The sequence below is a fragment of the Chiloscyllium plagiosum genome, chromosome 9 (genome assembly GCF_004010195.1).
Source record: "Chiloscyllium plagiosum isolate BGI_BamShark_2017 chromosome 9, ASM401019v2, whole genome shotgun sequence".
In the NCBI taxonomy this organism is placed as follows: Eukaryota; Metazoa; Chordata; class Chondrichthyes; order Orectolobiformes; family Hemiscylliidae; genus Chiloscyllium; species Chiloscyllium plagiosum.
Genome location: NC_057718.1, coordinates 73,251,546 through 73,268,339, shown reverse-complemented (window position 1 = coordinate 73,268,339; position 16,794 = coordinate 73,251,546). Strand labels below are relative to the sequence as shown.

Below are 16,794 nucleotides of genomic sequence, written 5' to 3'. Positions count from 1 at the left end.
ACAGCTCACCTACACATCGACCCTCCCTGCTGTACAACAGAGCCGGTCATGGTGTCATTACATTGGCTGCTGCTGCTGCTGCTGCTTTCCACTGAGAGGCCATTCCCAGCCCCCACCCCTCCCAAAACATATCCAAATCAGTGTACCTGTGTATGAGGGGGATGGCCACAGGGTCTCCTGCACTGCCTGCTAACGCTTACTCATCTTCCTGGTGGTCACCGTATTCCTCTCTGTCTGTTTAGCCCTTCCTGGTGATGTGACCAGCTTGGTAAACGTGGTATCCATGACTTCCTCAGTCTCATAGCTTTAAATTAAAGGGGGGTAGGTATAGGACAGATGTTAGGGGTAGGTTCTTTACTCAGTGAGTCGTGAGTTCATGGAATGCCCTGCCAGTAGCAGTGGTGGACTCTCCCTCATTATGGGCATTTAAGCGGGCATTGGATAGGCATATGGAGGATAGTGGGCTAGTGTAGGTTAGGTGGGCTTGGATCGGCGCAACATCGAGGGCCGAAGGGCCTGTACTGCGCTGTATTCTTCTATGTTCTATGTTCTATGTTCTATGTTCTAACACTTCAAATTCCACCTGGGCAGCCTACAGCCTGGAGGATTCAACATTGAGTTCTCCACTTTCAAATAATCATCCTTCCCATCACCCAACTCCCTTCCCAGTCCCTCCCCGCTCCCTCCCATTCCTCTCATCAGCCCTTCCTTCTTGCCATCAGCCAGACTCATTCCTTTCATCAACCAACCCAGTTTGTACCATCCTGCACTCCCAACCCCCTTTATCTGCTGCTCACCTTACAGCTGCTCCCACTCCTGAAGAAGGGTTTACACTCGAAACGTCATCTTCTCCACCTCCTGATGCTGTGTTCTTCCAACCTCCTGTTTGTCTACTGGAGAGAATTGCTAGAGCTGCTCGGGATGATTTTAACTGGTGGGGGATGGGACCCTGGGAGATAGTGAGAAAGGGTCTGAGACTGGCGCAGTTGGGAACAGGGGCAAGTCAAACAGTTAAGGCAACAGGAACAAAACAGAGAATGAGGTAGGACTGATAAATTAAACTGCATTTCTTTCAATGCAACAGGCCTATCAGGTAAGGCAGGCGTCCTAAGGGCATGGTTGGGAACATGGGACTGGGATATCATAGCAATTACAGAGACATGGCTCAGGGATAGACAGGACTGGCAGTTTAATGTTCCAGGACACAGATGCTATGGGAAGCACAATAAGGACAAGAGAGGAAGGGGAGTTTATTTTAGGGATAATATTACAGTTGTACTTAGGGAGGATATTCCTGAGGGTACATCCAGGGTGAAGTTATTTGCATGGAACTGAGAAATAAGAAAATGATAATCACCTCCACACACCCCCAAATTGTCAGTGAAAAATTGAGAAAAAAAATGTAAAGAGATCTCAGTAATCTGTAAGAATCATGAGGTGGTAATGGTAGGGAGTTTTAACTCCCTAAACATAGACTGAGACTGCCATAGTGTCAAGAGTTTGGATGGAGAGCAATTTGTTAAGTGAATACAAGAAAATTTTCTGATTCAGTATGTGGATGTACCTACTAGAGCAGGAGTACAACTTGACCTACTCTTGGAAAATAAGGTAGGGCAGGTAACCGAGATGTCAAAGCGGAGCACTTTGGGGCAAGTGTTCATACTTCTATTAGTTTTTAAAATAGTGATGGAAAAGGATAGACTAGATTTAGAATTTACAATTCTAAATTGGAGGAAGGTCAATTTTGAGAGTATTAGGCAGGAAATTTCGATAATTGATTGGGGGCAATATTTGCTGGTCAAGGGATGGCTGGAAAATGGGAAGCCTTCAAAAATGAGATAACTAGGGTCCAGAGACAGTATGTTCCTGTTAGGGTGAAGGGTAAGACTGGTAGTTGTAGGGAATGCTGGATGACTCAGGAAGTTAAGGTCAAGAAAAAGAAGACACAAGAAGGTGCAGACAGCTGGAATGGAGGGAATCACCAGTAAGGGCATAAAGGCAGTAAAAGTATACTTAAGAGGAAAATGACGCAGACTAAAAGGGAACATGAGATAGATTTGGCAAATAGGGTTGAGGAGAATCTAAAAGAATTCTAAATTTGGCATGACGGTGAAGACTCTTGCTAACTTTTATAGGTGCACCATCGAGAGCATTCTGTCTGGATGTATCACTACCTGGCATGGTAACTGCACCATTCAAGATCGGCGATGATTACAGAGAATGGTGAACACAGCCAAGAGAATCACAAAAGCCAACCTCCCATCTATAGAATCCATCTACCAGGCCTGCTATAAAGGAAAGGCCACCAGCATTCTCAAAGATCCATCCCACCCTGGCAATGTTTTTGTATAACCTCTACCATCGAGGAGAAGGTACAGAAGCCTGAACACATGCACCAGCTGGTTTCAAAACAGTTTCTACCCCACTATTGTCAGAATACTGAATGGTCTCATAAACACTTAACATTCGCTTGTGCTAGTGTTTTTGTTTTTGCCGCTGTTTACCTATTATTTACTTATCTATGCTACTTAAATCTGTGATCTGCCTGTATTGCTCACAAAACAGAGCCTTTTGCCCGAAACGTCGATTTCACTGCTCCTTGGATGCTGCCTGAACTGCTGTGCTCTTCCAGCACCACTAATCCAGAATCCCTTAAAGATCAGCAAGGCCGCCTATGTGTGGAACTGCAGGAGATGGTGGAGATACATATGGAAGAAGCATATGCAAGATATAGAATGTGGGGAAAAAAACAACATCCTGAAAAATGTCCATATTACAGAGGAAGAGGTGCTGGATGTCTTAAAATACATAAAGGTGGATAAATCCCTGGGACCTGGTCAGGTGTGCCCAAGAACCGTGAGGAAAGTTAAGGATGTGATTGTTGGGCCCCTTGCTACGATATTTATATCATCGATAGTCATAGGTGAGGTGCCAGAAGACCAGACGTTGGCTAATGTGGTGCCATTATTTAAGAAAGATAGGAAGTATAGACTGGTGAGCCTGGTATCTGTGGTGGGCAAGTTGTTGGAGCGGACAGGATTTATATGATTTGGAAAGGTAAGGACTGTTTAGGGATTGTCAACATGGCTTTGTGTGGGAAATCATGTCTCACCAACTTGAGTTTTCTGAAGGAGTTTCAAAGAGTACTGATTCATTCAATGAATCAATCTTTGCATTCATTCAATCATACAGTCAATATGGCAAAACGATGGGTGTTGTCTGTATGGACTTCAGTCAGGCAACTGACAAGTTTCCTCATGGTAGACTGGTTAACAAGGTTAAATCTCATGGAATATAGGGATAACTAGTCATTTGGATACAGAACTGGCTTGAAGCTAGAAGACAGAGGTTGGTGTTGGAGGATTGCTTTTCAAACCCAAGGCCTGTGATGAGCAGTGTGCCATAAAGATCGGTGCTGGTTCCACTGTTTTTCATAATTTATATAAGTGATTTGGACATGAACATAGGAAGTTTGGTTAGTAAGTTTGCAGATGACACCAAAATTGGAGGTGTAGTGGCCAGCGATGAAGGCTACCTTAGAGCACAATGGGACCTTGATCAGATGGGCCAATGGACTGAGGGGTGACAGATGGAGTTTAATTTAGATAAATGTGAGGTGCTGCATCTTGGAAAAATAAATCAGGGCAGGACTGAGACACTAAAAGCCAAGGTCCTAGGGAGTGCTGCTGAACAAAGAGACCTTGGAGTGCAGATTCATATTTCCTTCAAAGTAAAGTTGCAGGAAGACAGAAGAGTGAAGAAAGCACTTGGTATGCTTGCCTTTATTGGTCAATGCACTGTGTTAGAACTGGGAGGTCATGTTGTGGCTATACAGGACATTGGTTAGGTTACTTTTGGAATACTGCTTTCACTTCGGGTCTTTCTGCTATAGGAAGGATGTTTTGAAACTTTAAAGGGTCCAGAAAAGATTTACAAGGATGTTGCCAGGATTGGGAGGATTTGAGCCATAATAAGAGGGTGAATACGTTAAGGTTATTCTCCCTGGAGTGTCGGAAGCTGAGAGGTAACTTTACAGAGGTGTATAAAATCATGAGGGGCATGAATAGGGTGAATAGCCAAGGTCTTTTCTCCGAGTTGGGGAAAATCAAAATTAGAGGGCTGAGGTTTAAGGTGAGAGGGGAAAGATTTAAAAGGGACCAAAGGGGCAACACTTCCACAGAGTGGGTGGTGTGTGCACAGAATGAGTTGCCAGAGGAAGTGGTGGAGGCTGGTACAATTACAACATTTCAAAGGCACCTAGATAGGTATATAAACAGAAAAGGGTTAAAGGAATATGGGCCACATGCTGGCAAAGGGGACTTGATTAATTTAGGATATCTGGTCGATATGGCAACTTGGACAAAGGGTCTGTTTCCATGCTGTACAGCTCAATAGCTCCCATATTTTGCTTTCTGTGATGAAGACCACTAGTAACCCGTTCAGCACTAGGTTCTCTGACTCCATGTTATTCATTAGTCTATTATGGGACTGCTTACTAAAGTTATTTTTAAAATACAGTTAAATTGCATGTCCCACATTGCCATTGTCTACTGTCTCTGTGACTTCTTTAGAGGATTTAGTTCAACTAATCAAGTGAGACTTCCCTTTTGACATCCAAGCTAGTTATTTGTTATTACATTGCTCATTTCTAAATGTTTAATTTCCTGAACATGTTTGGCCTCCCTTTTTAAATATAGAAATTATGACAGCTATTTGCCAGTCATCTACAAAAGATGTTCTTCTAATGAATCATTAAATATGAACATTGCTTTTTCTATCTCTTCCCTAGATTCTTTTATAATATATGAATGCAATCCATCTGGAACTAAATCCTCTTTGAGTTTTATTTCTTTATTTAGTACATCCTTTCTATTTTAAATTCAATTACCTTTCTACTTATTTCAGCTTCAATGCTGCATCTATTTTTCTGACTGCTAACGATAAAGCAAAATAATTATTAGGGTGCTATGGTGGCTCTGTAGTTAGCACTGTTGCCTCATAGTGCCACGGACTTGGGTTCAACTTCAGACTTGGGTAACTGTCTGTATGGAGTTTGGAGATTAATTAACCATGGGAAATGCAGGGTTACAGGGTTGGTTTGGGCAGGATGCTCTTCAAAGGCTTAGTGTGGACTTGATGGGACAAATGGTCTGCTTCCACATTGTAAGGATTCTAGGATTTTTGTGATACTATCCTGCAATGTCTTTAGGGAAGGAAATCTGCTATCCTTACCTGGTCTGGCCAGCATGTAACTGTAGATCCATTGCAATGTGATTGACTTTTAACAGTCCTCTGAAATTACTGAGCAAGCCACTCTTTCAAGAGCAATTAGGCATAGGAACCAAATGGAGGAGAAAGTGAGGTCTGCAGATGCTGGAGATCAGAGCTGAAAATGTGTTGCTGGAAAAACGCAGCAGGTCAGGCAGCATCCAGGGAACAGGAGAATCGACGTTTCGGGCATAAGCCCTTCCTGAAGAAGGGCTTATGCCCGAAACATCGATTCTCCTGTTCCCTGGATGCTGCCTGACCTGCTGCGCTTTTCCAGCAACACATTTTCAGCATAGGAACCAAATGGCCTTGCCAGCAACATCCACAGAGAAAAGAAAAAAAATTCAATGTCTTCTGTTACCTTATTCTTTCCAATGCTCTTCTTGCATTTCATTTACATTTGGGTTTGCATTAAAGTTTACATTTCTTCCAGATCCCTCTCCGATTCACCAGTTTGCCACCTCCTTATTTACCTTTATTGCTCAGACATGGGTAGGGAAATTACATTACACAGAGAGAGACAGAAGGCAGTTGCAGACTAGCTATTTATCTCAGGGACAAGGGAGGAGAGGTGGTGGAAAGTGTGAAAAGATCTGTGCAAACATGAGATTATATTTCCTTTGTAATAAAGTTTAAAATGGATGGGATACAATGGGCAGAAATAACAAAGAATAACAGCAGCTGCATTAACAGCAAAAGCACACCACAGTAATGATTGCATCCTTTCCACACTTGTGTCCTACTTAATGAAAGGCATTAGAATTCAACATCTAAAAGCTCACAAGAGGAGCTCTTCAACCATTTCCGAGACTGCCATATCTTATATGTATTACATTTTATTGTCTGTTCTTGCAATAAAATTTTTGACTTCATCCAGATGTCTTACCCTGGAAAATAATTTAGCTACACAGCATGTTGCTTCTGAAGTGATATTCTTTGGAACCAGCATTGTTTTCTTGGACCGCATTGGCGTTGGATAAGCACGGGAGAAACAACAGCCTTTACACTGGAAGATGGGTGCCCCTGCTCTTGAGAAACGTGTGTTCTCCTTCAGTCTACAGTCTGGACATCCTTCACAGAGAAAAAGATGAAGAACAAACTGAATAATTCTTCCAAATACTGCATTTACAACAAACTACATAGAAAGGCACTGGTAATTTGTTTTCTTATTATGTATGCTTCGCTGAGAATGCTGCAGATGCTGAAATCCAAAATAGACAAGCAGGAGGCTGGGATAACACCGCAAGCTAGGCAGCATCAGGAAGTGAAGAAGTCGACTTCTCCACCTCCTGATGTTGCCTGGCTTGCTGTGTTCTCTTAGCCTTCTGCTTGTCAACCTCGCTGAGAACACTGACATCCACTATTTATTGAAAGAACCAAGTCCCTGTTTGATTGAAAGCTTTGGCTATTTGATCTCTGCCATCTGATTGATATTTTTATTGCCTTGTATTGAAAGAAGTATTTTTTTAAACACAGTGGAAAATTATATGATTTTGCTTAAACTTAATATACATATCAAACTATCACCATAGGAATAGCCTGTCATAAGGCTGCAGGATAGACCAATCAGGTTATTTGAGGGCATAATTTGCAATGGTGACATGAATGACATGGGGGTGTTTGAGGAGGCATATCCAGTTATGAAGTAATGAAGGGCCATAGGAGGTTGGAAGAAGCATTGGGCATGGGTAGTGTGCCAGCAGGTGACAGGATGTGAGTGGTGAGATCTTGTTGGTCTTTCTGTTTTTATTCTAAATGGAATGAAGTCCCACAGCACCAAAGCTGGTTATTTGGAAAGATTGCCTCTATTCCGGCATGATGTGGAGGTGCCGGTGTTGAACTGGGGTGGACAAAGTTAAAAATCACACAGTACTAGGTTATGGTCCAGTAGGTTTATTTGGAAGCACTAATTTTCAGAGCGTTGCTCCTTCATCAGATAGCTGTGGAGAAAAGTCTTTTGCTACTACCATTTTTAAGTGCTCTTCAGTGCAGGCACTTAGACAGGCTGCTTGTCAGTATGGTATTGTTCTGAGGGGCATGCCAAGATGCCAATCTAACACAGTCTGTCAACTGCCTGAGATGCAATCACATTACACACAAATGATCATGTCAGAGGCTAGTCCTCAGTAGAGTGAATGGGTGATGTGCTGCCAGTCAGGGAGTCCTGGTGCCATCAGTCATGGTCACAGTCTATGCACTGTCCAGGGACTCCAACAAATTCAGTGGCCCACTTGAGACACTCATGATCGGGGATCAGTCCAGGTACAGTACAGGGGATGTTCAGCAATCAATCCTGCAGTGTCAGCAGAAGTAGTCTGGGGAATCAAATGTTTTCAGTAGGGGACCTCTAAACACAGGAGTCAATGGTGTTGTCAACTGCATCTAGGGTGTGTTCATCAAGGCCAGTCAGAAGTCTGGGATGAATACAGTCATATGTGTCTTTCCATCAAACTTTCTGAAGGGTTCAAAAGGGGAGCTATAGGGGAAGAGGGGACATCAATGACAGAAGTGATGAGGGAATTGTATCTGGCACATAGGATGATGAGAGTGGTTGTTGGCTGTCAGTCATCTCAGCTTCAGGACATCTCTACAGTTTATCAGGGTAATGTCTGAGGCCCAACCATCTTCAACTGGATCATCAATGATCTTCCCTCCATCATAAAGTCAGAGGTGGAGAAGTCCACTGTTGATTGAACAATTTTCAGCACTGTTCGCATCTCCTCAGATACTGAAGCAGTCCATATCCAAATACTTAAGTCACAGAGTCCCTACAGTGTGGAAACAAGCTATTTGATCTATCGAGTCCACACCAACCTTCCAAAGAGCATCCCACTCAGATCCTCCCCCTACCTTAACCCCCTGAATTTCCCATGACTAATACACCTAGCCATCACATCCCTGGACACAATGGGAAATTTGGCATAGCCAATTCACTTAACCTTCACATCTTTGGACTGTCGGAGTACTGTAGGAGGAAACCCATGCAGACACAGGACTGAAAAGTGGCAAGTGACATTAGTGTCACACAAATGCCATGTAATGACTGTCTCCAACAAAAGACAATCTCACCACCACCCCTTGACATTCAATGGCATTACCATCCCTGAATCTCCCACTATCAACATCCTAGAGGTTACTATTAGCAAGAAACTGATCTGGACTAGTCATATATACGTAGGGCTAGGAATACCACAGCGAGTAACTCACATCCTGACTAACCAAATCCTGTCTATAAGGTACAAGCCAGGTGATGGAATACTCCCTCTTGTCTGGATAAGTGCATCTCCAACAACACCAGCAGCTTAATTGGCACCACATCCACAAATATCCACTGCCTCCACCAGCAATGCTCAGAAGTAGCAGAATGTCCGATTTGTAAGATGCCCTGCAGAAATTCACTAACACTTCTTAGACAACATTTTTCAAGCCCATGACCAATTCTATTTAGAAGGACAAGGCCACATACATGATACACAGGAACACTATCACAGACAAGATCCCTTCCAAGCCACTCACCATTCTGACTGAGAAATTTATCTCTGTTCCTTCACTGTTGTTGGTTTAAAATTCTGGGATTCACTCCCTAACAGCATTATGGGTCTGCCTACAGTATACGGTCTGCAGCTGCTCAAAACGGCAGCTCACCAACTATGGGCAACAAGGAATGGGCAATAAATATTGGAACAGCCAATGATGCCCACAACTCACAAGTGAATTGAAAAAAAGCAGAGAAGCATGTAGAAGTGGTGATAAGGATAGTGAGTGGTGGAAAAATCAAGGTGAATGGGGTGAATACATGTGCAAAGTTTGGCTGCATGGGATTAGCAATCATTTCATTACCCATTTGCTAGACACGTACAGTGAAGGAGCTTAAGGATAGCAGCTGCTCAGAGTTGATTTGCTACATGTCACAGATGCTCGCAAATTGAATTCGGTTCTCTCAACACTATTGAAATTATCAGCAATAACGGCACAAAGACAACATAACATCCTTGCAAGTGCCACAATTACTATGCTGAACGCATTCTGAGGCTTGGCATCTAGACTCATAAACTCAGAGATCTACAGCACAGAAAAAGATCCTTCAGCCCATCACATCTTGGTCAGTCAAAAATATCAACTTAACTATTCTAATTCCACTTTCTAGCACTTGATCCATAGCCTTGCCTGGGGTGATACATTAATGAGGGACCAGGCAGATGATGGTGCTGCACTGCAGGCACACCCTTTTCAATGACATGTGATAGTCACTCAGCCAGCAGGACATCTTCAACAAGTTGCTGCACATAAAGACAGACAAATGTCCTCTTATCCACACCCAGGATTCCTCATCCGGAAGGTACAATATCAATAACTATTCTGAGACCAAAGAAACTCTTTTGCTCCTCCTGTGTTCAATTTAAGTCTTTTTCACTAACAGTGATGGGATCTTTCACTGGAGGCATGTTGATTGTAGGGAAATTATCTGAGATGATTCTTAGGTATAGGATTTACTCGCATTTTGAGAAGAATCAAATTATTAGAGATAGTTAGCAAGGCTTTATGTGGGGTAGGTTTTGTCTCACAAAGGTGATTAAAATTTTTGAAGTTAAAAATCACACAATACCAGGTTATAGTCCAACAGGTTTATTTGGAAGCACTAGCTTTCAGAGTGTTGCTCCTTCATCAGGTGGTTGTGGAGTATAAAATCATAAGATACAGAATTTATAGCAAAAGTTTACAATGTGATGCAACTGAAATGATATATTTAAAAAGATCTGGATTGCTTGTTAAGGCTCTCATCTTTTAGAATGACCTTGTTGGTTTCAGGTCTTTCATCAGGGCAGCACAGTGGCTCAGTGGTTAGCATGGCTGCCTCAGAGCACCAGGGTTCCGGGTTTCCTCCGGGTGCTCCGGTTTCCTCCCACAGTCACAAAGATGTACAAATCAGGTGAATTGGTCATGCTAAATTGCCCATAGTGTTAGGTGCATTAGTCAGAGGGAAATGGGTCTGGGTGGGTTACTCCTCAGAGGGTCTGTGTGGACTTGTTGGGCCAAAGGGCCTATTTCCACACTGTAGGGAATCTAATCTAATCTCAAATGAGAATGCAACTTTAAAAAATGTTCTGGGATTTACATATGAAAGAACTGAAACCAACATGGCCATTCTAAAAGATGAGAAACATAACAAACAATCCAGGTCTTTTTAAAATATCATTTCAGTTGCATCACACTGTAAACATTTGCTATAAGTTCTGTCTTATGATCTTATAATCCACAATCACCTGATAAAGGAGCAGTGCTCCAAAAACTAGTACTTCCAAATAAATCTGTTGGACTATAACCTGGTGTTACGTGAGTTTTAACTTTATACACCCCAATCCAACACCAGCGTCTCCAAATTAAGATTTTTGCGGAAGTGACGAAATGATTGTTGATGATCGGGCAGTGGATGCTGTCTGTATGGACTTTACCATAGTATTTGACAAGATCCCTCATGGTAGGCTGATCCAGAAGATTAAGTCTCATGGAATCAATGGTGAATAGCAATTTGGTACAAGATTGGCTTGATCGTAGAAGATGGAGGGTAATTGTTGAAGGGTGTTTTTCTGACTGGCGATCTGTAACCAGCGATATTCTGCAAGCATTAATGCTGGGGCTTCTATTATTAGTGATAAATGTAAATGCTTTGGATGAAAATGTAGGTGGTCTGATTAGAAAGTTCTCAAATTACAAAAATTGGTGAAGTTGTGGGCAGTGAAGGAGGTTATAAATCAGTTTGAAAGATCAGGGGAGAAATGGTAGATAGAGTTTTATTCAGAAAAGTGTGAGTTGAATCATTGGGAGGTCAAATGGAAGAGGAACATAGACAGGATCCTTAGGAAAATAGATATATAAAGAAATCGCGAAGTTCAACAAAGAGGCAACAGATATAGATAACCTGTTAAAGAAGCTGGTTGGCATGCTTGCCTTCAGTTGTAGGGGAATTGAGCATAAAAGTTGGCAATTCATGTTGCACCTGTATAAGATTTTAGCTAAGTTACATTTGGAGTATTGTGTACAGTTCTAGTCACCATACTATAGGAAGGAAATGAAGGCTTTATGGAGGGTGTAAAAATGGTTTACCAGGATGTAGCCTGGATTGGAGTGTATTAGCAATGAGGAAGAGTTGGACAAACTTGGATTGTTTTTGCTGCAGCATTGGAGGCTGAGGGCAATCTGATAAAAGTATGTAAAATTATGAGAGATATGGAGAGGGTGGATAGTTGGATTCTTTTTCCCAGGGTGTAAGTGTCAAATACTCGGGGCATAGATTTAAGATGAAAGGAAAAACATTTCACAAAGTTGTGTAAGGAGAGGTTTTTTGCATAGAGAGTGATAGATACCTGAAACATGCTAGCAGGGCGGTGGTAGAATCAGATGCGTTAGCAAAGTTTAAAAGGCATTTAGATAAACACATGAAAAGACAGGGACTAAACGAATAGGGAGATGTGATTAGTTTAGAATGGCATCATAGTCGGCACAGACATGATGGGCCAAAGGACCTGTTCCTGTGCTCACCATTCTATATTGATGCAGAACACAGGTTTAATGCTGTCAATGCCTCAGTAGAGACTTGATGGAACAGTGTATAGGTCTCTTGAAGATCCAGTTTTGCTGCCTTCAAGTATAGACCAGATAAAGTGTATTGTATTGTCCTGATATGTTTTGCCCTGCAGAACTGGAGCAGGTGATAAGGTGATATACTAGATGCAGAGGAATTGGGAAAAGTGACTAATGTTCTTCTGAAGGAGATGGTGACACTGGGGATGAAGAAGCTGACATTGTCCATGACAGAGCTCAACTATCACTGGTTCTACAAGCCTGGCAGTCTCTCATTGACATCTGGTTTCAAGGTAAGACAACTTGGTGTAGCACACAGTCGCTAACTATAAAATAATGTTTGATCATGGTGCAGAAATCTAGATGGTGTTGTGGGGCCAAAGTTTACCTCTGCTGAATTTGTTTATTTTCTATAAAAGAAAGCTTACATTTGTATTTCTCCAGTTGCTTGCCCATATGTGATGTTCCTCTACCGGACAATTACAAGATTCAGATCTACAGTGGGCATCAGGATCCCAATGATTTAGAGACGTTTTTCAATCGGGATGTAGGCAGGTAAAATGTGTAGCATGGTGGTTAAACAGTGGCTAAGGTGAGAGAATGGGGTTGTATATGTGCGGGAATGTTAGCCATGCAAACTATATATTTTAGACAGTGTGGCTTCATACCTGCTATGCGATCATGCTATTGATGAGGAGCAACACTGCATAGTCAATACTTTCAAAGTTGGCACACTCACATTGTAATCTTTCAATGTATATCCTCAGATTGGCAAGATGTTCCATGAAAGGTACATGGCAAAAGGAGGTAGAGATTGGACATGAGAGCATAGCCGTAATTAATGAAGCAAGGGGCATAGTGGTAATTAATCAGGCAGGTTTGATAAGATAGGTCAAGAAAACCCATTTGTCCTTATGGTGAAAAACATTCTAAAAGATTTGACACAATTCAAAATTAGAAACAAAACTACTTGGCCCAGAAAAAGTACTCTAACATCCAAATCATCTGTATACATTGTGCAAAGCTGTGGATGTGGCACCAATCCTTGCAGTATCTCACTAGTAACTGCCTGGCATCCTGAAATGGTCCAATTACTCCATTCTCTGCTTTCTGCCTGTTAAACAATTCTCAATTCATATGAGTATATTTCCCCCAATTCCATGTTCTCTAACTTTATTTGCTAGCCACCAGAGTGGACCTCAAAAAGCCTTCTGAAAATCCAAATACACTGCATCCATGATTTTCTTGCATCAATGCTACAAGTATATCCCAAAAACCCTAATAGGTTTGTCAGTAAGACTTCCTCTTCCTAAATACATGTTCAATTTGTTGATTATTTTCTAAATATCTAGTTATTTTATCCTTCCTTGTAACACATTCTCACATTTTCTTTATAACTGATATCAAACTGACAAGTCTGTGGTTTCCATTCTCCTTCATCCTCTTTTCTTGAAAAGGAGAGCTATATTTTTCACTTTCTAAGCCCCAGACACTTTTCCAGGATCTCCACAATTTTGAAAGATATTCACCATTGCATCCATTATCTGTTTTGCCATCTCCTTTAATGCTCATACGTAGAAATCTCTATGGTTCAGGGATAGGCCAACTTGCAATCCAGTTGGCTTTAAGTAATAATTCTCAACTAATACTAATGTCTTGTAGTTCCTCAATTTCACAAGTCCATTGGTTGCCTAGTATTTCTGGGAAACATTCAGTATGTCTTCTCTATAAAGTCAAACACTGAGTAACTGTTAACTTCTTTGCGATTTCCTTATCTCTACTTTAAGTTCTCTGCGGGGTAAAAACAATGACTGCAGATGCTGGAAACCAGATTCTGGATCAGTGGTGCTGGAAGACCACAGCAATTCAGGCAGCATTCGACGAGCAGCAAAATCGACTTTTCGGGCAAAAGCCCTTCATCAGGAATAAAAAGCTTTTTATTCCTGATGAAGGGCTTTTGCCCGAAACGTCGATTTTGCTGCTCATCGGATGCTGCCTGAATTGCTGTGCTCTTCCAGCACCACTGATCCAGAATTTAAGTTCTCTGCTCCCACTTGTAACATGCCTACATTTGTTCTAACTAAGCTTTTCCTTTTCACAGATATAAAGAAGCCTTCAGAATCTATTTTTATGTTCCTTGCAAGCTTGTATTCTTTTTCCTTTCTTACAGTTTTTTTACCCAAGTTTTGCTGGGTTTGAAATCTCGACAAGATACTTACTTTGATGTAATGCATTCTTTAGCTTATTTTGTTAATTACAAGTTGTTTTACCCTTTGGTTGTGTGTGCCTTACGTGAATCTTTATTTGTTGTAAACTGTGTAATATTTCTTAACCATTCCCTATTTACTGGCAATTCTTTCAAATCTTTTTTTCCAATCCACCACAGTCAACCTGCCCCTTCATCTCCACAATTTTTTTTCCACAGCTAAAACCTTTGTTTTAGAATAATTATATCTTATTCAAACTGCATGCGGACTTCTATCATATTATGATCATATTTCTCAAAGGTAGGGTTAAGGAAAACCCCAAAGCCTTTTATTCATATATGAAGAGCAAGAGGGTAACTAGGGAAAGAGTTGGCCCCCCTCAAGGACAAAGGAGGAAAGATATGCATGGAGTCAGAGAAAATGGGTGAGATTCTTAATGAGTACTTTGTAGAGAGTAGACATGGCAGATATTGAGGTTAGGGATAGATGTTAGGTCAAGGCGGCATAAGGAGGGAGGAAGTGTGTCTTCTAAGGGCATTAAGGTGGACATGTCCCCAGGTCCGGATGGATCTATCCCAGGTTGCTGAGGGAACCGAGAGAAGAAATAGCTGGCGCTTTACCCGATATCTTTGCAGCATCCTTAAAATTGGCAGAATTCCCAGAGGGATGGAGAATTGCTAAAGTTATCCTCTTTTTAAGAAGGTAGCAGGGATAATCCAGGTAATTACACACTCGTGAGCCTGATATCAGTGGTAGAAGAAGACTGGAGAAGATACTAAGAGATAGGATATATACCTATTTGGAAAAAAATGGGTTTATCAGTGATAGACAGCATGGTTTTGTGCAGGGAAGGCCATGGTGTATAAAACTAATAGAATTATTTGAAGAGGTGACAAAGTTGCTTGATGAGGGAAGGGATGTAGATGTCATATACATGGACTTTAGTAGGTATTTGATAAGGTTCCTCATGGTAGGCTGATAAAGAAAGGTAAGTCGCATAGGGTCCTGGTTGTTCTAGCTAGTTGGATAGAGAACTGGTTGGGCAACAGGAAACAGAGAGCAGTAGTGGAAGGGAGCTTCTTAAAATGGAGACCTGTGACTAGTGGTGTACCACAAGGATTAGTGCTGGGACCACTGTTGTTTGTGATATACATAAATGATCTGAAGGAAGGTGTAGGTTGCCTCATTAGCAAGTTTGCAGATGACACTATGGTTGCTGGAGTAGCAGGTAGTGAAGGGAACAGTCAGAGAATACAGAAAAATATAGATAGATTGGAGAGTTGGGCAGAGAAATGGCAGATGGAGTTCAATCCGGACAAATAAAAGGTGATGCATTTTGAAAGATGTAATTCCAGAGTGAACTATACAGTAAATTGAAAAGTCCTGGGGAAAATTGATGTACAGAGATATCCAGGTGTTCAGGTCCATTGTTCCCTGTAGGTGGCAATGCAGGTCAGTCGAGTGGTCAAGAAGGTATACAGCATGCTTTCCTTCAATGGACAGGGTATTGAGTACAAGAGTTGGCAGTTCAAGTTAGAGTTGTATAAGACTTTGGTTCGGCCACATTTGGAATACTGTGTACAGTTCTGTTCGCCACATTACCAATACAATGTGGATGTTTTGGAGACAGTGCAGAGGAGGTTCACCAGGATGTTGCCTGGAGGGTGCTAGCTATGAGGAGAGGTTGAGTAGATTAGGATTATTTTCATTGGAAATAGGAAATTGAGGGGGGACCTGATTGAGGCCTACAAAATCAAGAGAGGTGTAGACAGGGTGGATAGCAAGAAGATTTTTCCCAGAACGGAGGACTCAATTACAAGGGATCATGAGTTCAAAGTGAGAGGGGAGAAGTTTAGGGGAGATATACATGGAACGTTCTTCATGCAGAGGGCAGTGGGTGCCTGGAATGTGTTGCTAGCAGAGGTAGTAGGGGCGGGAATGATAGCGTCATTAAAGATGTATCCAAACAGATACATGAATGGGCAGGGAGCAAAGCGATACAGATCCTCAGAAAATAGGCGGCAGGTTAAGATAGAGGATCTGGATCGGCTCAGGCTTGGAGGGCCGAAGGGCCTGTTCCTGTCCTGTAAGGTTCTTTGTTCTTTGTTATTTACAGCAAGTCTATCTAAGCTAAATCTAAAATAACCCAAACTGCATCATATCATTTCTTCAAGAGTGAGTTAATCTCAATCACATGCTAATCATGCCAGCGCAATATTCACCTGGTATTGCAGCCTCCACTTCAGGGAAAGATCGCACACCCTGCTCTACCACGAATAGAACAACCAAAGCCAGTCCTCCACACTTCATGTAACGAGCCATCCTGCACACAGGCTAAGAAAAAACATCAACCATTAAGCATGGTTACTACTATTGTTACATTTCAAATCAATTTAACATATACTGAGACCATTGCCTTTGCCACAACCCTTCCTTCCCCTTGACCAGCAGGATCCCACTGCTATAACCCTGAACACATAATTTGCTTTAGTTTAGCAACAGCAAACCAAAAGATTCAGACTTCAAGTTCTCAACTCAAAGAAAGGAGAGCCTGTACCAGACACTCACCAACCTCTGTGTGAAAAGATTGCCCCTCTGGACACTTTTGTATCTCTACCTCCAAAGGGAGAAATTCTCAATCTGGAGAGATTGAGATAATAGGAGACCACAGACCTCTACTGTGTTCCTCTTGTGATGTAAGAAATAAGGGATGCATCCAGTGTCCATGACAATCATG

The 16,794-nt window shown here is 41.9% G+C and overlaps 1 protein-coding gene across 1 annotated transcript in view; it reads right to left on the bottom strand.

The window, feature by feature from the left end:
• Positions 1 to 16,379, bottom strand: part of LOC122553238 (glycoprotein hormones alpha chain-like) — a 30,264-nt gene extending 13,885 nt beyond the window's left edge. The window contains exons 1-2 of the mRNA XM_043696823.1: positions 16,280 to 16,379; positions 6,155 to 6,339 (exon numbers count right to left, since the gene is read on the bottom strand). Coding sequence (XP_043552758.1) covers positions 6,155 to 6,339; positions 16,280 to 16,379 — 285 coding nt within the window. The remainder of the gene's footprint in view (positions 1 to 6,154; positions 6,340 to 16,279) is intronic.
• Positions 16,380 to 16,794: the final 415 nt, after the last annotated feature.